At 42.3% G+C, this 24,147-nt stretch overlaps 1 protein-coding gene across 1 annotated transcript; it reads left to right on the top strand.

Moving 5' to 3' along the window:
- Positions 1-1,644: 1,644 nt before the first annotated feature.
- On the top strand, positions 1,645-21,950 carry IL18RAP (interleukin 18 receptor accessory protein). Its single transcript, XM_083610727.1, has 11 exons — positions 1,645-1,881; positions 4,716-4,867; positions 5,772-6,039; positions 7,809-7,980; positions 9,572-9,749; positions 10,488-10,556; positions 12,252-12,366; positions 14,104-14,261; positions 14,630-14,770; positions 19,660-19,830; positions 21,142-21,950. The coding sequence occupies exons 2-11, from the start codon at positions 4,804-4,806 to the stop codon at positions 21,582-21,584; spliced, it is 1,779 nt and encodes a 592-aa protein (XP_083466853.1). The 5' UTR covers positions 1,645-1,881; positions 4,716-4,803; the 3' UTR covers positions 21,585-21,950.
- Positions 21,951-24,147: the final 2,197 nt, after the last annotated feature.

Here is a 24,147-nt window from a genome sequence, read left to right as displayed (position 1 = left end):
GAATTGTAGTCTCAAAACATCTGGAGGGCCTAGTTTGAGGAAGCCTGAGCTAATCTGTCATTTTGGATTCTGTTTCCCTTTCTTCCATTCCTAAATTCTCCACATTTCCACAGCCGTTTGCATTTTTTAATAAAAAGAAATCCTTGTGAAAATTCATCAGCATGTTTATCCACATTTCTGCTGTGAAACATGTTTGTAAGCAATTTTGCCTAATATGCAATATTCTTGCAAAGCGGTTTCCCCTAAAATAATGAATATTTGTGTGCTGTTTTCACCAATATGTAGCATTTTCACTCCAGTATATAGATTTTTGTAGACATTGCTTGGCTGAAGGAACCGGGTTTCAAAATTTGGACAAGTGTGAATTTCAGTTTGCCTTTAAATGCAAACTGAATCAGATGTCTCCCCCATCCCTAATTTTCATTATTAATCCATATGACCTGCCCTCAATGTATTTTTATGTACGGCTTACAAAACAATCATGAAATATCTAAAAATACAGAATAGAATTCTTAAAACAGCACAGTAAAAATAACAACATAAAACTTTCCCTAGGGAGGACAGAATAAATACTTTTTAGTTTGGCTTAAAATACAAATTTAAAAGGCCTGTGTAAATAAAAAGGTCTTCAGCTGGTGCTGTAAAGAAGGTGCCAGATTAGCCTCTGTGGGAAAGCTGTTCTATTACCAGGGGGCCACCACTGAGAAGACCCTCTCTGTTGTAACCACCAATTTCATTGACTTGATGGCAAATTGAGCTGTGTATCCAGAGAGTATCTTGGGTAGGTATATGGAGGAGAACTGTAGTTTCTACCCACAAAGCTACAGTGCCCAGCGCATTTAAGAACCTCCTGTTCCCATGATTCTTTGGGGGGAGATCATGTGCTTCAAATGTAGGCTGTGGGTCTTCAGTTTTTCAGGCTCCCTCTTTCACTTGCAAAGTCAGAATGATGGCACTGTTGAGGTCATGCCCACAGACTCTTTTTATCAATATTGAGGCTCCCACAGAGGCCAGATGCCTGTCTGTAATTTGATAATTTATTGTACAAGTATGAAAAGGCAAGAGGGAGAGGAATGCTCAATACCTTAATCTTTTCCCAACGTTATACAGTCGTACCTTGGATCCCGAACGCCTTGGTACTCAGACATTTTGGCTCCCGAACGATCAAAACCCAGAAGTGACTGTTCGGTTTGTGAACGTTCTTTGGAATCCGAACGTTCGACGGGGATTTTGTGGCTTCCAATTGGCTGCAGGAGCTTCTGTGCTTTGGTTTCCGAACGTTTCGGAAGTCGAATGGACTTCCGGAACGGATTCCGTTCAACTTCCAAGGTACGAATGTACATTGAAATAAAAATAACTGTGTAATATGCTTTTCGTTCCAGGGCAGACTTGCAAGGATCTACTGCTCAAGTGTGAAAGGGCAAGAGAGGATTCACTCAGTGCCTTTCCCAATTGTCAGAAATGACTGACTCACATTGTGTGTCACTTCAGAGGCCCAGAACTAGATACCAGTTGGTGACCTGGGAGGATGAACTGAAGGGAGGGGGAAAGTGGGGCAGGAGAGAGAAAACACGGCAAAGGAAGCCTCTATTGGTCTACACCCTTCACTACTGATTGCAAATTTAGGAAGTGTAAGGGGAAGCAATGTTGTTGCAAGCTTGAACACTTTTCACATAGTAGCAGTGTGTTGTAACCATGTTTCTTACACTGTTTTCCCCTGCCCTTTTTACAAGAAAAGTTGCTGGAAATGTGTACTTGATGAAAAAAAAGAAAGAAAGAAGAGGTGACGAGGCAAAGGAAATTCTGATTGAAAGGAAACTCACACGCTATATCCATTTGAGAGCTAACCACAGCTCATAACACAGCTGCGTAGATGCAGAGGTAAGATAGCCTTCTCAGATAACAGTCTCTTTTCAGAATGCAAAACTTTTAATATTATTGTTCTCTGACTACTTTTCAGCAAACCCTTCTATTTACTTAAGCTGAAGAGATTTATTTTCTGAATGTCCATTTCTCTTTCCTGTTTTGCCATTATATTTCAGGGGTGATTGTGATTCCCCACTTTCCGTAAGTGAATGGAAAGAAATCTATGGGGTTTTGCAGAGGGAATATCAAGTAGTGTTAAAAGCCTCTTTATAATAGCTGATTTATGTGCTGGCATCCTTTATTACAAAATGTGAAGTAAAAGTAAGGCTCTCTGTAAATGGGCGATGTAAATGCTATCTGGACAGTCCCCTCCCTGAGTTGTTTAGTGGAGAATTTAAATTATAACCAAATTTACCTCCCCCTTTTAACATTCTACTCTAATGCTGTCTTGCAATAAATATTCCGAAACTGTAATACTGGCTTTGTATTCCAATACTACAGTCATATATGCTCATTTCAGCATAATACCCCAATAGAGCGATTTGATGCATGTCTGTCTGAAGTTCAAAGGAACTTACTTGCCTGCAAGGGGGCAGGAAGTGTACATAGGGTTGCAGCCTAAGATTTCTGCAATACCCTTTTTAGTATTTTGAATGAAAGCTATAATACCATCCTATTTCAGAAGACAATTATTTATTATTTCATTTTATTTATTAGATTTCTATACCGCCCTTCAAGTTCTCAGGGAGGTGCACAGAATAAAATACAGGACAAAAACAAGCAAATAAGCTATTCAGTCTATTTATTAGATTTAGATATATAATCTTAAATGACAGATAAAGATGGCACTGGGTTCGCCAGTGAAACATTTCCTTGCGATGTAGGAAGAGCAATTATTTACCTTAGTATTTTGTAGCAACCCACCAAAGTAATAAACATTGTCTTTCTCAGCAATCCCAAAGGCAACACAGTATCCGTGGTTTTTCCCATATTATAGATGGTGAACGCCAATTGATAGCAGAACACAGAAAATCCAATGGCTAAACCAAACTCAGAACCCAGAACTTCCAGGTTTATAGAGGGTGCTCTTCATAACCACACCAAACTTCTACTTGTTATGGGAACATTGGTTCACCTAGCTCGGATTCTTATTTTTTAAAAAACACAAATTTTATTTAGTTTTTAAATAAATGCAAATACAATTGCCTGGACTGAACGCTTTGCATAAGCCCCTACTTTTACATAAACCTGTCTCTGGGTTTTCCGGCAAAACGCTTTTCACAGTCCTAACTGGGAGATGGCAGGGATCAAACTTGGGAACATGCACCTAGCCTCCTATCAGCTGCAATGCTGTGCTTACCAGGAGGGAGAGGGGTGAAGCGAGAGCCACTGCTGCTCTTGCCTTGCACTGACCTTCCAACCACCACACCTTTCCTCCGATCTCTGCCAGAAAGCACAGTGTGATGCAGCCAAGGGGAGGTCAGGTATGTGGCAATACACTTCCTTGCCTGCTGTCTGTGTTGGGACCTGCAGAACAGCTGCTCTGTCCCTGAGCTCTGGCACTTAATCTCTGTAGGGGGTTCTACAACAATGTTCTTCAAGGTTTACTCTGGAGAATGCTGAGATTCCTTGGAAGCTTCTGGGTGATGGCTGATGCTTCCTTGAAAGGCAGACTGCTGAACAGCCACCTTCTCCTGTAATTTGCAGCTACGGTGTGTGTGTGTGTGTGTGTGTGTGTGTGTGTGTGTGTGTGTTCAGTGACTGCTGGGCCTGAGCCAAAACAGCAGCCGTACTTTGGGACATTCTGTTTTGTTTGTTTTTTAGATTTTTTTTTAATTAGGAATTTAGACAGAGCATATTATCTTAAACATATCATCCTTAATTCCCCCCCCTTTCCCCTCTCCCCCTCCCATAAAACAACCCACGCACCCTCCCCACCCCACCCTGACTTCCCTCAGTTCCTATCTCTGGTTACTCTATAAATGCTATTATCTGCATGTTACAAAATTGTATAAATCCTTAATTTGTCTAACTGGTTATTATCAATAAAAAGTTTGTGAGTGTTTATTCAAAGCCTGCCAAGGAGTCCAATTCACTTTGTTGGATCTTTAGAAACTTTGTAAAAGGTTCCCATTCATCTTTAAAGTCACAGTTATCCTTGTCCTGTAATTTATGTGTCAGTTTTGCCAGTTCTGCATAGTCCATCAATTTCTCTTGCCATAATTCTTTACTCGGGATTTCCTTGTTCTTCCATCCTTGTGCTATTAAGACTCTCGCCGCCGTTGTCGCACACATGACGATATTTTTCAACTTCTTTGGCATACTTTGGGACATTCTGGATATTTTTCAAGGCGGGCAGAATTGGTGAATTGCTGGGAGGTGTGGCTCCTTCCCTTCCCTTTCTGAAACAAAATTCTCTAGGGGTTTTGCAAAATGGAAAGCAGCTCCTGGGAAGGAGGAATCATGTGCAGGAGCCGAGGCTAAGAGCCAGAGATTCTGCTTAGCTGAGCAGGTCCAACCTGATATGATGGGGAGATTACAGAACTAAGCTGTAGCAGGTATAATACTTTCTTTACAGAAGAGGCGCAGAAACTATGGCCCTCCAAATGTTCCTGCTCTGCAACTCCATCACCCCTAGAAAGATCTGATGGGGAGTTGAAATCCAATAATATCAGATAGACAACAGGGTTCCTACCCCCTGACTTTCCCCACCACAAACCCCTTTCCCATTGGCTATGAAATACTCCTTTTTGCCTGGATTATCTTTCCACCTAGCAGCCATCTGGAATGAGTTAGTTTCAAAGAGAAACAAACTTATTGTTTTGTTTTCTTTTGTTATGTTTTTACAGCTGTAGAAAATAATCCCAGGGAAATACATCCGGCCATCTCTGCCATGAAGGTTCATTGCCAAACGAAGAAACGCAGTGGTAGAAAGCAATGCTAATACTCTGTTATCTTTTTCTGACGTTAATGGAAAGAGCAGAAGTCAGAGGTTTTAGAGGTAAGACGTCGTGTTATACTCTTCCTTAACATGCTTTAAATGCTCATTTTCAAAGGTGGTACAGTCCTCTCAGCCCACATTTTCAGAGAATCATAGAGCTGGGAGGGTCCCCAAGGGTTGCTTGTCCAGGCTTCCTCAACCTCGGCCCTCCAGATGTTTTGAGACTACAATTCCCATCATCCCTGACCACTGGTCCTGCTAGATAGGGATGATGGGAGTTGTAGTCCCAACACAGCTGGAGGGCCGAGTTTGAGGAAGCCTGGTCTAGTCCAACCCCCTGCAATGCTCACAGGCCATTGCATGTTTTATGCCTGCATTGAAAAGTTTGAAAACTGTCACCTTTGTAGTGGCAGGTTTTTTATATTGCACCCGATTTCTGCATGGAGAGGCCTTTAAGTAAATGACAGCTCAATGTATTTTCTTTGACGTTGACTAAACTATAGAATTCCACAATTAGCAACGGCAGTAGCCCAGCTTCCATATCCCCCCCCCCCCCAAGTCCCTTTCTGCAGGAGCAGGAAGTCTGTTGATTGACTCCACAATTTTGCTTCCTTCACATTGCCCAGGTACCAGTGGAGAATATTCAGATAAATTTCTGCAAAGTTTTCTAAAGGGGCGAGAAGAATAAAAATCTCAGGGAGCTTACACCCCTCCCTATTTTCTGGTGGGATTCAATCACTTCTTGTCCAATTTAGGCTGCACAGTTAAAGCTGATTTGGAGCTGTTATGAAACAAACCCAGAATATTTTCTCTTTTTTGTGATAAGTGATGGGAAAATGAAGGCAAATACTTGCTGCAACATCATTTAATCTCCCCACAGTCAAATGCTTGTGGAACAGGTTGTCTGGAACTGACTCAAGAATGGAACTTTTACCTGATTGCACAGATCTCTTTATCTTTTCAGAATGTCTTCGCAAACCTGATGTGAAGTACCGGGCCATTAGCGGCCAGGCATTTGTTGTGTCGTGTGACGTACCACCAGAGAACCCTGCCTCAATTTTTAACTTTTCTCGTCTTCATGAAAGCCAGCTTCAGTGGATCTGGCAATCAAGAGATAGGAGAGACCCAGTGCTTCTCAGAAAAGAAACCATCAACCCCAAACTACAGGGAAATGCCCTTTGGTTTAATCCAATAACAGTTCAACATTCTGGAACATATGTCTGCAAGAATAGGTCGGTTGCCATGACACATCTCAGTCAGACCTTTTGTGGATGAGTGCACTAGTATTTCGAGAAATCTACACAGAGCCTATATTCTTCATCATGATTACTATTTACTTCTTAATTACATTCAGTGTGGTCCACCCAGTTAAATACTTTTAAGTCTCATTTGTTAAAGGGAGAGAAATGTAAGCATCAGCTTCATGTTTGGAAAAAGAGAGAGCGAGAGAATTAACTGTGCTTAATGAAGCCAGATCATTCATTTTAAAAGGCTTATATTTCATCTTTGTGCTTTCAGGGCCTCTCAGGCTGTTATTCTATTAAGTACTATACATAAAATATGAACTCTGTCTGCTTAAACACATTCCAAATCAAATAGCACTTGACTTTGTTGTTTTTATCTTGCTACATTCTCTGGACAATTTCTATTTAAAAAACCCCCACTGTTATTTTAACAACATTTTACAAATATTCATCATTCAGACTTTTTTTTACCTAAATGTTACATATTACCTTAGTACCTTATTATCTGATCGTGACAAATTACGTTAATAGTATATTTGAAGTGATAAAGGTAAAGGTAAAGGGACCCCTGACCATTAGGTCCCGTCGTGGCTGACTCTGGGGTTGCGGCGCTCATCTCACTCTATAGGCCGAGGGAGCTGGCATTTGTCTGCAGACAGCTTCCGGGTCATGTGGCCAGCATGACTAAGCCGCTTCTGGCGAACCAGAGCAGTGCACGGAAACACCGTTTACCTTCCCGCCAGAGCGGTACCTATTTATCTACTTGCACTTTGACGTGCTTTCGAACTGCCAGGTCGGCAGGAGCAGGGACCGAGCAACGGGAGCTCACCCCATCGCGGGGATTCAAACCGCCAACCTTCTGATCGGCAAGTCCTAGCCTCTGTGGTTTAACCCACAGCGCCACCCGCGTCCCTCTTTGAAATGATAGTTAGTGCTAAATTGATAGGCTAGGATCCAAAGATGTCTTGTCCCAATTGGAAAGGCAATGCCACTCACTTAAAAAGGAGGTTTTGTGATTCCTGCCGACTTCACCTCCATTTGCTCTTCTCTGCACCATTACCTACACCATCCCCAAGGCTTCCCTTATTCTCAGGAGCTAGCATTTTTGGGGGGTTGCTGGAAGTAACAGCATGGAGAAGGGACAGGAATCACTTATGGATCTTAGAATGCATTGCCACATTGTGACTAAAGCAGCCTTTTCCCAGCCTGGCACTCTCTATATAATGCTCCTTCTACCCTTGAAATAAATTGACCCTCTGGAACTCACTGCCCATTGATGTTAGGTAATCATTTTCAGCACCTGCCAAAAAGGATTTTTTGTTTGAGCAAGCCTACCCAGACATGTAAATTTATTATATATTCTAACATGTACTTTTATTCTTTTCATGTGTGTTTTTAAACTGCTGATTTTATTTTGAAAATTGTTAGGCTAACTTGTTTTTTAACGTTGGATGTTATCAGCCATTTTAATGTATATTTTTGGTAAGCTTTGTAGAGGTTTAGTGGTATGTAAATAAATAACTACTGCTCCCATCAGTCCCAGCCAGCATGGCTATGCTGACTATGGCTGATGGGAATTGAAGTCCAAACCATATGGAAGGCATCAGACTGGGGAAGCCTGATCAAATATATCTAGTCCAATATATATCAATAAATTGATATATCAGTATCAATATATCTAGTCCAGTATATATCACTTTTCACAATCTAGCTTTCTCTGTATGATTTTACATGTGTTTTCTTTTCGTGTCACACAGGAAAAGCAAGTGTGCCAATATTTTCATAGATGTTCAAACAAGGAAGATGGCCAATTGTTCAGATAGTAGCGTGAATAACTTGAATCTACTTGTTCTCAGAAAAGGAGTTATTCCTTGTCCAGGAAAAAGCTGTTACAGTGATTTTCAGCTGTCAGAGGTGAACTGGTACAAGGTACGGGTGCCACTATCTTTAGAGCACTTTGTTTTATCAATCTGAGTCACACTTACATGCAACAAATATACTTGTGGTGAGTGTGGGTGAGGGAAACTTGCTCTCTGGTAGTGTAACGGGTTGAAACTATTTCCACATACAGTTATTTGATGAATGAATCACTCCGTTGCCTGGACTGGTATCTTGATAAATGATGGCATGTTGAGAGCACAGTTACAATAAACTTGGAAAGACATGCCCAAGGGTGTTTGGTGAAGTGTGGATATCAAAATTCACCAGTCATTTTCGTAAATATTTTAAAAAGCCTCTTTATTTCCATTTTGTAATTGTTTGTATTATAGATCTTGCTCCAAAGTTAATGTTCTTTTAAAAGACCTTTTGGAACTATAGATCTGTATGGGTATTTCAAGTCAATATTTGAGGTGGTTACCTTGTCCTCATGGTTCCCATTCTATGTTACTTTTGAACCCATGCACAACCCCTCAAAATGCTCTATTTAAAACCCTGTTGTTATGTACTGAAGTTCTCACCCTGGACCAGCAGGGCATATTGTAGATAGTTATGCAAATAAGGGATCGAAAGTGACGTTCAGTGATTGGATAGTTTTAGAAAATTGTTACAGTTACGTTGTACTGGAGCTCTATATAAGCAGGCTGACTGAACCCTTCAGTTCAGTTCTGTCCTGGCCTGTGAATAAACAAGAGCTTTTTTGAAGAATCGCTGTGTCGTCTGATATGTTCACCCACACCTTAACACCTGTGGCAGGGAAGAGAATATGGGAAGGCATTTGGAGCAGAGAAATGATGGGTAGACTTAATGGCTTTCCAACAAGTTTCCTTTCCATCTGGGTTGTTTTGCACTTGCAAAATGCATGGTAGCCCTTATGATAGGACTAGGGCTGTGTTGTTCAACCATGTACCCTCAGTCGTGGTTCCCATCATCCTTGACAATTGGCTAGGCTGCTAGGGGTAATGGGAGCTTAAATTCAACAGCTTCTGGAGATCCAAAGTGGAAGATTACTGGACATGGGGAGGAAATGTAAAGTTACTCTTGCAACATCACCCACGTGACAGATGTTTAGACTGGTTCAGAAATGGTGGGAGAGGGAGGGAGATGGGTTTGTGAAGGGAGGGAGCAACACTGAAACAGGAAAAGAAAAATCTCCCTGCATCCGGGATGGGGAACATCTAGCTTTCCAGGCGTTGTTGAATTCCACCTTCCATCAGACACAGCCAGTGGTCCAGAGCTGATATGAGTTGCAGTCCAGGAACATCTGGAGGGCTGCAGGTTCTGCACTCCTGCTCTACATCCTCAAACTCATTTAGCCACGGCTCTTTCATTTTCCTGAGCCATCCTCCCCTGAGATGGGGGAGAAAGGGACTGGAGCTATACCAACAAGAGGAAGAGGGGTGCCTCTTTCCCTCACATTGATTCTCCTAGCCATTTTTAAAGTTGTGGAAGATAAAGGGAAGGGGTTGGTAATTTGGGGGAAGGAGAAGTATAGATCAACTCAATAGATTCAGCCTATGTCAGCTGCCAATTCCTGTTTTACAGAGCATTGCAATGTTTGTTTGCTTCTCTCGCCCCTTAGAATGGATTAAAAATAAGACTTCAAAAGGATAAAAGACCATCTCTGAGATTTGAGGATGATAGCATAGTATTGTATCATGTCTACGATGCAGATAATGGTACTTATGTATGTGATTATACACTGACTGACAACAATACCCAGTGGACCATGAGAACAATAGTAAACGTAACTATCATTGGTAAGTCACTTTACATCCAGCTTAATAAATGGTTCTGATGTAATGCTTTATATTCTGGCACTTGTATTATATTACATTGTCTCCTACAATTCCCATTTAGTCTTTTCCATTTATATCTTTAAAGAAAAAAATAAATATCTATAAATGTTGTGTAGGTTGACTGAACCTGTCAGACTACTGTAAATTCAAGATTACATTAAATAACTTTACTTGGAAGTAACAATGTGCTTTGTATCTATTCTACGATATACTTTATATACTTTATATACTTTATATACGATATAAACAAATTCTAAATCCTTATTCATGCAATACCTTTAATTTGGCCAACTAAAAGGACACAAAATAGTTTGCAAGTCCTAACAAAGGTTTTAGATCCCCACCCCTTAAAAGCTAACACAGCTGCCTTTGCTGTTTGTGTAACTTAGGATATATAGAGCTTTTAAAATACGATGTGTATGCTAATGAATCACCCTGTGACCTATGTATGTGATTTTAAGTTGCTTCCAGGAGCCATAGAAAGCTTCTTTCAGTCTCCATGGAAATAACATGACATGCCTAATTGCACAGTATATCCATTTATGGCTATTTGATGCCCTTCTCTTTCTCCACCAACAAAAAAGTATTGTCTGCGATTAAGTCATTGATTTTCTCACAACATATTTAATCTGGTTATTAATTCTACATGCAAAAGGTTCATTGGAAATTCCCTAATAGACACCTTTTTTAATGTCGTAGCACAAGATACTATCAATCGCCCAGAGGTTCTGGATCCCCGTGGTGTGAGAATCCTTGAAGTAGAACTTGGTAAACTGACTACGTTCTTAATTTGTTTTGTAATGTTGGCAATAATCCAGTGCTATTATCAGTGCTATTTTTCTAGAAAAAGAGGTGCTGGAACCCACAATGAACACCTCTCTTGTTGTCTTAGAATGTCAATGGCGCCCACCTGAGAGGTGCCGGAACTGAGTTTTGGTGAGTTCTGGATGAAAACAAACTCCTGATGATTATTATATCAAATATTATTATATATGACCACTATTGAGCTCATATCCTGCTTATGGGCTCATCCTAAGCATTTGGTTAGCTCAGGCCTGGCATAGCAATTGGACAAAGTGAGGCATCCATCCCTCCAGCACATTGAAGGCAAAATCCATGATGCCATTTTCCCATTTTTCCTCATGCGAGGATGGCGGCCATTTTGGGTGCCGTGATTGTGTGCAATTTCATGCCATGTTCCCCCCCCCCCCGAAAAAGCACCTTTTCCCGGGCACAATACCCCAAAACACACTTTTTTGGGGGGGGCGGATTGTGGCATGGAACCACGTGAGATCACAGCACCCAAAATGGTCACCGTCCTCTCGTGAGGAAAAACAGAATGCCCCAGTTTTTCTGGGACACTTGCTGGGTATGGCAGTTGCCTCAAAAAGCTGGTGCTTTGTGTGGGTGTGTAAGGAGTGAGATAAAGCCTCTGGGCTCCATTTCCAAAAGGTGAAAAATGATGAAGTTGAAGCGGCTCTCCTGGTGAGGCAGAGCTGCAATGCTAGCTTCTCAGCAGATGTGTTGTTCCTACTTACTGGGGGGTGGGATGCAATAACAGGCACATTGGCACACCAATGGGAACACCAGATAGTCTCCATGGCAATGTTTCTCCAGCCTCTCCCTTCTCCCTCCTGATACATGGCAGTGACACACCTTCTGGTGAGTTAGGGGACTTCTCCTGCATGCAATGACACAGTGGCGTAGCGTGGGTTGTCAGCACCCGGGGCAAGGCAAGTAATTTGCGCCCCCTAACCCGTGGATTTGCGCCCCCTAACCCATGGATTTGCCCTAACCCCAGATGTTGCGCCCGGTGCGGCCGGCCCCCCCTGCACCCCCCACGCTACGCCACTGCAATGACAGGCTCTGGTGGATTGTGTGGATGAAACCAATAGTGGGCCCAGTGGTCAAAAAGGCGGTTTCTGTATGCACTATAGAGGGGCAGATGGGGCTTGTCAAACTGAGAAGGTAGCCCATCTAGAAGATGGAAAACTCTAATCTTAAACCCCCGCTGCCTTGCAGAATATCTTCAGGAGGAGAAAAGGCTAAGGTGTAAACCCTACACAAATCCAGAGTGGAGTCCCTAAGACGGTTGGATGGTGTCTTTGGACCACATCAGCAAGGCAGAGAGGGGGGTCTTGTCATTTGAGCAGCCCAGGATTGCCATACACACTGTTTAGGCTTGTGCCCAGGGAAGGTGATTTTGGTGCTGCCAGCACAGTGGTTTAACTTCACCCCAGAGGCCTACTCCATTGTCTCGCTGGACAGACGGCTTACAACAGCCAACAATATCGCCCTTCATCCGTAGATCTCAGGGCGGTTCACAACATGAAAATACAAGAGAAAACACAAAATGCACAGTCGACAACGACAACACAAACCAATAGCCCACATCCCCATGCTTCCACTTCAGATCTAAAAAATGTGCATACATGCTGATTTTTACGTGTGGTTTTTCCTCAGGGCAACCGCTTGAGCTCAAATGCCGAGCACAGTTTGGTTTTGAACTAAATGCTTCCTCTTTGATGCAGTGGTACAGAGAAACTGGTGAAAGGAAGCAACTGCTAAAGCAAAAATGGTATGAACAGTCTCCAACTTGAAAACATGTATTTGTAGAATGTAAGCAGCTAGCAAAAGAACAGGAGAGCCAAAAGAGTATTCTTGTTTAGTTTCATACTACAGTTCCCTTCAGCCTATGCCAGCACGGCCAATGATAGAGAATGATAGGTGGGGGAAATCTGTTGTAGCACATGATCAAAATACTAATGTAACTGGAAGAGGATTAGTGAAGGCTCTTCCATGTTTTCCTCTCCTGCAGTACACAGATGGCATTTCTCTGTTTCCATGTGACTCCAACCTTGGTCTTGGTAGCAGTTCCATAACTGTGAATCTTTAAGTCCTCTTTTTGGGAAAAGGATACAGGGAAGAGGATACAGTAAACTGAATGGGAAACATGATGCAGTCCAAGCTTTGGCTGGAGATCAGCAGTAATGTTTAAGGCAGCAGAATGTTTAAGGGAATGAATTCCCTGGGAAGAGGGGTTGTTGTCAAAGCACTCTAGGAATGGTAGCTGTGTGAGAGGATTGTCTCCTAACAATTCCCATTGTCCTTAACAAATTACAGTTCTACAGTTCCCAGGATACTTTGGGGGTAAGCCATAATTGCTTAAAGTATCATAGAATCATAGAATTATAGAATTGGGACCCGAAGGGTCATCCAGTCCAACCCTCTGCAGTGCAGGAATCTCAGCTAACTCATCTCTTACGTACTAAGCTTAGATCCTAGAACAATAGGCAAGTAGGATCCTAGAATGCAGCAACTGATTGGCTTGCAGGAGAAGACCAATCAGGTTCCAGGAGGAAGTTAATCAGCCTATTAGGCTGGTAGGATTGTAGAATGCAACAACTGATTGGCCTGCAGGAAAAGACCAATCAGGCTCCAGGAGGGAAGCAGAATCAGCCAATCAGACAGGACTCATTGTGTAAATAATGCATATAAAAGCCTTAGGTTTGGGGGGAGGCAATTAAATCACTGTTTTACAAGCTGCAATATAGAGCATAAAATCACTACAGGACTCCGAGTATATTTCAGCATCCATGACAGATGGCCGTCTAACCTCTGCTTAAAAACTTTCAAGGAATGAAAGCCCACAACTTCCTGAGGGAGACCGTTCCACTCCTTGAAGGGGAACACCATCAATCCTTCTCTGGGTGTCCTCACCAAATGAGGTCCATAGAGTGGCTACTGAAGAGGTGGCCTTTTCAGTGTTGGCACCCTGGTTATGGAACACTCTCTCCAGAGAGGCTTTCCTGGAGCCAAAGTTATGGTTCTTTTTTGTACCAAATGAAGAGCTTTAAAAAAAAAAATCTGAATAATTTTCAATGTTTCAAAGTACTTTTTAGATTTGCTGTCCTGGCCTATTTTCCGTTGCTGGTTTTAGATTTTATTTTTTATCTTGCATTTTTGTATTTGGTGGCACTATTGTTGCTGTGATTATCTTATTGTTGAGTGGACTATAGATAGGAAGAGTAAATAAACGGAAGCAACAAATGAATATTTTCTAAAGAGTGTGTCCAAGGGCTGTGGCTCCTACATGGGTTCGTCAGCCAGACTCCAGGGGAGACGTTGTAATCCTGTGTTTTTATGAGGCTGGTAAATATGCAACTGCCCTGATTTTTGCAATTTGGGTCATCATCACCTTTATAGAAACCAGAGCCATCACCTGCACAAATATGGGGTTGGTGGCACCAGGGACTACTGTAACTGTGTGAGAATGAATGCTACAAGTGGCTGACGAAAGCATTATTCTATTTAGGGTCAATCCAAAGGAACTAGAAGGCAGCTGCTTTGATCTTGCTTTCAACCTGACCAATTTAACTGAAGAGGATTTAAACAGCCAATTTGTCTGCCTGGCTCAAAACTCCATTGGGAACACTACGGGGGTGTTCAGATTTAAGAAGAGAACAGAAAGAGGTAAACTGGCAAACCACCTAGCATGCATTGCTCTTTTATTTTTATTTATTTTAGAAGTTACATTTGGGATAATATCGCTGGTCTGCTCCTTGATTAAAATTGCCTTTCCATTTTCTGATCGCCAGAGAGGTTCTTTAAATTGTGACAGCAGGGAGGGGGAACAAGATTAGAAGCTCTGAGATTCTAAACCTGAAAATGATGGTATCATTTTAATTTTTTTTTCACCTGGGAAAGACATTTGGCAGCTCGGTCTTCACATGCCCTACTCTAGCAGCTCCTTATCTTCTTACAAACAAAATGTAAGAAGAGAACAAAACAAACCCCACCAAAAATAAACAAATGCTTCTCTTATTTTTGTTTCCTTTTAGCTCTTCTCTTCTTGCTCACTTTGTGCTGTTCCATGACAACTGTATTTCTAATCTTTTTGGGAAGTGTGGTGGTTTACCGGCACCGGATTGAAATAGTGCTGTTATATCGGAATTATGTGGCCAAAGGTGAAACTGTCGGCGGTAAGAACTTGTGTTCTATTTTTCTTTTCAGCGAACGGTCTGTTCTCTGTTTATTTATGACACTTGTATCCCGTGTTTGCTCCAGGAAATGCATGGTGGCGTACGAGGTTCCCTTATTTCCTCACAGCAACCCTGTGAGGTAGGTAAGATGGAGAGGTTAGTGCCTGGGACTAGATCGCCAGTAGCAGTTTGTGGTGTGCTACTCACCTGGCTTCCCAGAGCCAAAAGGTAGAGGGTTGAGGAAGCAGGGAGATGGAAGTGATATGGGAATACAGTGGTACCTCGGGTTACAGATGCTTCAGGTTACAGACGCTTCAGGTTACAGACTCCGCTAACCCAGAAATAGTACCTTGGGTTAAGAACTTTGCTTCAGGATGAGAACAGAAATCGTGCTCCGGCGGCATGGCGGCAGCAGGAGGCCCCATTAGCTAAAGTGGTACTTCAGGTTAAGAACAGTTTCAGGTTAAGAACAGACCTCCAGAACGAATTAAGTATGGCACTGTGGATTAAACCACAGAGCCTAGGACTTGCCGATCAGAAGGTCGGCGGTTCGAATCCCCGCGACGGGGTGAGCTCCCATTGCTCAGTCCCTGCTCCTGCCAACCTAGCAGTTCGAAAGCACATCAAAAAGTGCAAGTAGATAAATAGGTACCGCTCCAGCGGGAAGGTGAATGGTGTTTCCGTGTGCTGCTCTGGTTAGCCAGAAGCGGCTTAGTCATGCTGGCCACATGACCTGGAAGCTGTATGCCGGCTCCCTCGGCCAATAAAGATGACTGCCGCAACCCCAGAGTTGGTCACGACTGGACCTAATGGTCAGGGGTCCCTTTACCTTTACCTTTACCACTGTAGTGACAGGACTGCTGGATGAGCTCTGCTGCTGTCTGCACTGCTCTGAGCTCCCTGATTCCTCACTTCTCTCACTCTAAGCAACCAACAGTGATACTCGGCTTTGGGAAACAAGGTGCACACTGGTGGCGCTGTGGTCTAAACCACTGAGCCTCTTGGGCTTGCCAGTCAGAAGGTCGGCGGTTTGAATCCCCGCAATGGTGGTGAGGTCCTATTGCTCTGTCCCAGCTTCTGCCAACCTAGCAGTTCGAAAGCATGCCAGTGAGTGCAAGTAGATAAATAGGTACCACTGGGCCAGGAAGGTAAACAGCATTTCCATGCACTCTGGTTTCCGTCACGGTGTTGCGTTGCGCAAGAAGCCATTTAGTCCTGCTGGCCACATGACCCGGAAAGCTGTCTGTGGAACAACACCTGCTACCTCAGGCTGAAAGCCAGATGAGTGCCGTGACCCCACAGTCGCCTTTGACTGGACTTAACCGTCCAGGGGTCCTTTACCTTTTTACCTTTAACATAAAACCTCATATGTTGTGAGATTTAAAAATAAATGAATGAATGCAGATTTGGGGAGGGATGAGGCATTAAAAGCATCGGGTAAAAGGTGAACTCAGCTGGATAATGCCACAACTTTGTGGACAGCAGGATCTAGAATCAATAGACTGAAAGCAGAATGTTGGGGGTGAACAATTAGGGATTGAGAAAAGCTACATTTTTCTACACAGCACCCAAGGCCAGGTCACTTATTCTGGCAGGTGAGGTAAAAAATTCCACAAATGCCTTTCCCCGCCCCCCATGTCAGTAAAAATAACAATAAATTAAATACTATTAATTTTCTGCTCTTCTATGATGCCCTAAATCAATTGCCTGAGGTGATGACCTCACTCTGCCTAATTGCAAGGACCCTGAGAGGTCATGCAAAATTACTAGATAAGTTTGATTAGCTGTGCACTAATGCAAGTTTTGAGAGGAAGTATATAGCAGAGTGTTGAGTGGGCGGAACACAATTAGTGGGATTTTACCATGGATTTAGCTTTTGGCTTCTGATTTTGTGCTTATTTTCTTAGAAATCACCCTGCATTTATTTATGACATTTCCTGAATATATAATTATAAACGACATTATATGCACAGTTGAAGATCTGGGCAATTATAAATTATGAAGTGCATGCTCTGGGGGATTTGAAAAATACTACATGTTAAGGTCACTCAGTTGGGGACTCTTGATAATAATACCTTTGCTGTCACCTCATGATTCATCATTTGGAAGTGGCAGGGAGGAAAGAAGGGGAAAGTCCTCGGGAAAAGTTGTGTTTTAGTATGAATCAGGCAGCATGACCTCTCAAGGAATACTGCTCAAGGCAGACTCCTAATTTTGTGTGGTGTGGGTGGAGACATACCAGAATGATGAGCAAGATCTTGTTAGTATAGAAAGGCCTGTTTAGCCTAGCATAAAGAAAGCTGAGTGAAGAGACAATTAAGCTCAAGGACAAGGCAGGTGGAAAAAAAAATAAACCTCATGAAATAAAGTGAGGTCAAGAAGCTAGAAGATTTGTAAAACAAAAACCCCTGAAATTCTGAAGAAGAAAGAATAGTTGGGAATCTGTTTTATTTTAAATACAGTTGTACCTTCGTTTTCAAACACCTTGGGAGTCTAACGTATTGGCTCCCGAACGATCAAAAACCGGAAGTGAGTGTTCCGGTTTTCGAACGTTCTTTTGGAACCCGAATGTCCGACACGGCCTCCGCGGCTTCTGATTGGCTGCAAGAGCTTCCTGCAGCCAATCACAGGAAGTCAAACGGACTTCCAGAACGGATTCCCTTCAACGACTGAGGTACCACTGTATTTTACTCTGCCTTCATGGTTATGTTTAGTCCGGAGAAGCTAGGATTAAGAGGAGATATAACCATCTTCAGATACTGTGTGTGGAGAAGGCTGTCCTGAGGAGATGGAACAAATTTGTTGTCATTGCTCCAAAGGTGGGACCAGAACAAAGGGGTGGGTGCTGAAAAGAAGCCGATTGTGGTTAAATGTTAGGAGAAACTTTCAATGGCATTGGAAAGTGATGAGCTGTCCTTTGCTGTAGGTATTTAAGCAGAAGCTGAATGGTCAGGAATGTTGTAGTTTCATCCTGCATTGTAGATACCACACAGGGAGTATGGATAGAAGGATCTGTCAGTTTAAGTTCTCTCAGTTTCTCATTTTTCCAATCTTAAATCCAGTTCCCCACATCTTGACATCAATTTGTCGATTTATTTTTTCCAATCCTCATGGAAATTATTTAGCATTTTAGTGCCAATTTCTCCTAATAAACACATTTTTTGTATGCAGTTTTGCCTAATGTATGCATTGCTGCTAGCAATTTTTCCTACTCTATTCTATTTTCACTGATGTATTAATTTTAATGCATACTTTCTCATAATATATGTATTATGAGATTATATATGTATAATCGATTTTTCTCACCCATTCCTAATTGGGGGTTGGACCATATGACTACCTACCTTGCTCACTTCTCCAAAATTCTTGCACAGGCAGCTTGTATTTATGAAAGATATTGAAGATACTTTAAAGTATCTAAAAATACTCTCTGGAGGACTAGAAAGGTCACTTGCTAATGCCCCAGATTACTTACAAAAGGGGTGGGTTCAAAGGGAATTTGAGAGACAAAAAGTTCTACTTAAGGTTGCAAGGCACATTATTAAAATAGAAATCATTTCCATTTTGGGCACGGCATAGTTTTCAGATAATAGGTCATGACCTATGAAGATACTACATGTGTGGTATGTACATGTTCTGAAATAATTGTGGTTGACCACAGTTTCCCAGAATGTGTGCACCATATGTACACACACACACATGTCTGTACAGGGGGTTCACTCAGTTGTCTACAAGGGAGTGACTTTCATGTGAGAAATTTGTTAACAGGTGAAACTTACCTCAGTTTCTTGAACCCCAGCTTACACTTCGTAGTGTAAGAAACCTACAGTTAACACTCTCTTGTCTTGTAGTGGCTTCTGCTGGTCAAATTAAGAACCAACTATTGTTTGGCGTTTTTAAGAAATCATTTCTGAAAGATGAAGATGCTGTACCCCTGATTTTACTGGGACATCCTGGAATCACAGAAGCTATCCTGGCTTCTGATTGGTTCCCGAAATGTCCCGTCTTTTGGCCCTGCACTCTTGCGCGAGCCAAAAGATGCACTTTGCCCAGGGGTCTTTCACAAGCCAGGTGAGGGGTGAGCCCATAATTTTGAGAACACCAGTGGCAATGTTTGTACTTTTGTGCGGCAGACGGACAGCCATGTCTCATTGCATACATATGAAGAGAGGAGTGGGTGATTTTTTTTAACCCTCGGTGTGACTCTTCACACTATGCCTAGCAGGGGTAGTGGGTGCTTTACTCTGTTCTTTATCCTGTTTAATAACATCAGCTTCACTGTTACACTTTGGAGTCCTGTACTGTTAATGAAAAATGTCTAGACACATCAAGAAAATTGATTCAGTTAAACGTGTTGTAAACTTCATACAGGGAAATCCCGTTGGCTAAAGATGGCACTCCACGATGCCGTCTGGTGTCACGGTGTTATAACGCAAATAAAGCGCTTTGTCTTGACGAATGTAGCGGAGTCCCTGCTCTGTTCAATATGGAATAACTAGCTGTTTGGGCAAGGCATATTTGCATCTAGGGTACAGTTCACCCAGAATACCAGAGATGGTGGTTTGACCCAGAGAGGTCATGGCTGAAAGTGAGATTTGAAAGTGAGATGTTTCTGCTTACTGCTAAGAAACCGGGGGGGGGGGGGATTTTAATTTGCCTTTTACTTTTTCGTATTTTCCATTGTGCTTTCAGTAGTACTTTACCATCTCTACAGCTGGTCTCCTTTAAGAGGAAAAGTAAGGGAGATTCAGCAGACTCCTCTTCCATAGCCATGCCCCACTATTCAGAAAAATGTTGTTGCCTCCCGTCTTTTCTCACCTCTCATATTTCTTTAAAGGATGTTTTCTTCTTCGCTGCTTCATTTAACTTTGTCCTTTACAATTTTTTAGATGGCAAGGAATTCGATGCATTTGTGTCCTGTGCAAAACCAGATTTCCCTGAAGCAGATCGCATGCTACTCGATGAGGAAACGTTTGCTTTGGAGATTCTCCCTCAAGTTTTAGAAAACAAATGTGAATATAAGCTATGTCTCACTGAGCGGGACATCCTTCCAGGAGGAGGTAACATCTCACATAATTGCATAATAATAAAACCAACTCTTCAAACACCTGTATTTGTGTTAGGAAACTTTATCTGCCCCTAATGTCCATGAGTAGATTTGCATAAACAGCAAAATTGGCATGCCTTCACCTCTCGCTTTCTGTTCTGCTCACTTCGTTACGTCATAGTTGTGGCGCCCTGCAGCGCCCCCTAGGCTTGGCGCCCAGTGCGGCAGAACCATTTGCACTGCCCTAAAATCTACCAGTGTTCCTGTACTGCTTGGGAGAGGGTGATTTTCAATGAGAAAATAGGACAAGGAAGCAGCCACCGAATTTGTGCCTTAGGTTACAATCCTCTACTTTTATTTACCTGGAAGTGAGCTTCATTAAACTCAGTGAGATTTACATTTTTTATTTTTTTTGTAATTAGCTTTGAGGTTTTTTTTAAAAAAAACACACACAACAACAATAAGGAGCTATGTAATTTTTATGAAATAAGATAACTAATACTTCTAACTCACAGACATGCTTATTCTTAGTTCATATGGGATGGAGCAAAGGCTTTGCAAGCACAATTCCTCCCTCTTCCTAAAACGCTGTGAAACATTTTATTTCATGCTTTAAGAAAACAGAACAAGACTTGGGTTTGGGAGATGAATTGCAGGTTTTCAGCTTGGAAGGGGTGTTCCTTTATCTCTTTCTCAAGGCTCAAAGACTACAGCTGGTTCATGGTGGGTTTGGAACAGAAACCCTTACTCTGCCCCTTACACAGCCCTTAGAAACAGCTTTTGTGATGGATTGGAGTGTGGTATTGTGTGGCTAGAATGTCAGTCGGAAGTAGGACTGGAATGAGGAACAGGACTTTTTAACATTCCCTTGTCCATCAGGTTTAAAGCACATTCAAGCCAGGAGCCATATAAGCACATTCCAGTTTCTGCCGTTCTTTACCACAGATGTTTTTCATCATCCTTGCATTCACCACTCTGTACCAGGGTATAGGAATATCTGCAGGGAGGCAGCATGTTTTGTATGATAAGTTGGTAATAATATATTGTTATGTACTGAAGTTCTCACCCTGGGCCAGCAGGGGGATACTGTAGATAGTTTTCACTCAGGTCCACATATGCAAATAAGGGATTGAAAGTGACGTTCAGTGATTGGATAGTTACAGAAAATGGTTACTGTTGCATTCTAGTGGAGCTCTATATAAGCAGGCTGGCTGAACCCTTCAGTCAGTTCTGTTCTGTGAATAAACAAGAGCTGTTTGAAGAATAGCTGTGTCGTCTGATATGTTCACCCACAACTTAACATATATATTTTTTCTTTTCCCAGCATACACTGATGACATTGTAAACGCTGTCAAGAAGAGCAGACGGGTGATTGTGGTGTTAAGTCCAAGTTATGTCAATGGCCCGGCCCTCTTTGAGCTCGAAACAGCCGTCAACACTGTCCTGGAAGACAAGGCAATAAAACTCATCCTAATTCAGTTCAAGTCTTTCCAGGAGCCACAGTCATTACCTCACAATGTGAAGATAGCTCTCAGGGTTTTGCCCAGGGTTACCTGGAAAACATCTGCTTCTCCCACTGTGAATAAGCAATTCTGGAGAAAACTGCTGCATCACATGCCAGCGAAACATCACAACCGAATTGAAGACAAGTGGTGTTGGTTTCCCCACCTTTGGTTATTGGGCACGGATAAGAAAAATGCCACTGCAGGGAGGACAAACTGGACCAAAAAATGGAGGAAGATTTGGGAAAGAACTTCCCTAAACTGAAGACTTGTCAGGAGAGGGGCTGTAGCTCAATTTATAGAACATGTATCAGATACAGAACCTTCCCTAGCCTTAAAAGGATGTTGGGCTGTGGAGATGAGAAAAACCTTGACCTGGAACCACAGAGAGTCATTGGCGGTTTAAACAGACTTCATGGCCCAATGGTCAAACATTATATGTTAAAGTGCGGTTATCTTTCACTCATAGTAAAATGGAAATATCCTTATAGAAGTCAGTATTTTGTAATAGTAAAAGGTGCTGAATGCAGTTGAGCTGTGCCATGCTTTTAACAACATGACTATTTATTGATAATTATTACATGCATCAGGGGGTAATGCCCACCTGCTGGAATAAACTTTGGACAAACAAGTGTTTTTGTACCATCTCTGATAACTAGAATGAGATTGTGGTTCCCAACTTACAGGCTGTGTTCAACTTACTCCCTAATAAGTGTATTCATTGGTAAGTCTTAATGGCAGAAATGTGACTTCGGCAGTTTCAAGATAGCAGTTTGTATAATCTAACATTCCAGTTATATGCATGCTTAGTCAGAGGCTAAATATGATCTGTGTAACCCGTTATTACATGGGATGTGGGTGGCACTGTGGTCTAAACCACAGAGCCTAGGACTTGCCAATCAGAAGGTTGGCGGTTCGAATCCCCGCAACAGGGTGAGCTCCCGTTGTTCATTCCCTGCTTCGAAAGCACATCAAAGTGCAAGTAGATAAATAGGTACCGCTCTGGCGGGAAGGTAAACGGCGTTTCTGTGCGCTGCTCTGGTTCACCAGAAGCGGCTTAGTCATGCTGGCCACATGACCTGGAAGCTGTACACCGGCTCCCTCGGCCAATAAAGCGAGATTCTTAGATAAATTTTATTGTCATTGTCCGTATATACACAGTATACACAACAACGAAAATCAACCACCCCCCCAAAGACCGGGTTCACATACACATTTACACGTATCTCCAACACTCTCATCCTATTCAGACATAATCTATAAAACATACATAATCCAGAATATAACATAACCTATTTAAAGGCATAACATAACCTAAAACCTATCTCATTCCTTCCTACTCCCTGCTTGCTATTTCTTGCAACTGGCCCTGAGATCATTATTTAGTGCAATCAGAGCTCTTGGATAGAAACTATTCAGAAGGCGTGTGGTTCGTGTTTTCATTGTCCTATATCTTCTGCCCGAAGGCAACAGTTCAAAGAAGTTGTGAGCAGGATGGGTGGGATCTCTCAGGATATTGTGTGACTTCTTCAAAGTGCGAGACGTGAAGATCTCATCCAGGGTTGGTAGTTGGAGCCCAATAACATTCTGGGCGATTTTAATTATTCTCTGTAAAGCTTTTTTATCCGTTTCGGAGCTGCTCCCATACCACGATAATACACTATAGGTTAAGACACTCTCGATGGTACTGTGATAATAGGACAGAAGTAGGTGCTGAGATAGATTCAGTCCCCTGAGCATTCTCAGGAAATACAACCTCCCCTGCACCTTCCTCACAACCATATTAATATTTGCAGTCCATGAGAGGTCCTCAGAGATATAAATGCCCAGGTATTTAAAACTACCAACCCTCTCCACCTCCTCGCCATTTATGTACAATGGTAAAAATACACTTTTCTTTCTCCTAAAGTCAATTATGAGTTCTTTGGTTTTTTTGGTGTTAAGCATAAGATTGTTTTCTTTACACCATTGAATTAACCCCTGTACTTCTTTCCTATAAGCAGTCTCATTGTTCTCACTAATGAGCCCCACCACTGTTGTATCATCCGCAAATTTGATGATTGTGTTGGACTTATACAGTGGGGTGCAATCAAATGTGTACAGGGAATAGAGAAAGGGACTTAGCACACATCCCTGAGGGGCTCCTGTGCTTAATACTAGATGAGTGCCACAACCCCAGAGTCGGCCACGACTGGACCTAATGGTCAGGGGTTCCTTTACCTTTAACCCCTTATTGTGGACACCTTTACATTGTTGGCAAATTTGACACCACATTGTGCCCTGGCACCCTTGGCATTTGGTTATCATGGAAAGGATTAGAATTTTGAGTAAAGACCTTTTAAGATGCCCTCCTTTCCCTAGGACTCATCTACACTTTCCTTTGTCCCACAATTTCTTCCATTTGGTCTGTGACTTCTAGGCATGCATCCAACAGGTTTTTCTTTTCTCCTGCATCTTTCCCCAGGAAAACCCTCTGTTTACTGCAAAAAAAACCAATGGGCTTTGCAGTAAGCAGCAAGTTTTTCCAGGCAAAAAACCTCTCCACCCCAAGCCTAGAAGTCACAAATGAAACAGAAGTATGGATGGGGTATGGGAAGTCCGATACCTAGTTCTGCAAGTCACACATCTTTGTTTTAACCAATGCGGTCTCTCGCAATTTTTGCTTCCTCTTCTCTTCTTTCGATAAGTGGTGGCACATTTTATGAACAGTCCCGAAGTACAGAGAAGACATGATTATAAGCAAGGAAATGCAGTAGGAGCAGTTGGAAAATGGGATGTGTTGTAAGGTTTCCTGAAATTAAGTTGACCATGCAAATTTACAGGGTGTT

This window comes from Podarcis filfolensis (genome assembly GCF_964270895.1).
Source record: "Podarcis filfolensis genome assembly, chromosome: 4".
Classification (NCBI taxonomy): domain Eukaryota; kingdom Metazoa; phylum Chordata; class Lepidosauria; order Squamata; family Lacertidae; genus Podarcis; species Podarcis filfolensis.
The sequence above is the reverse complement of the archived record's forward strand: the minus strand, read 5'-3'. Positions and strand labels throughout refer to the sequence as shown.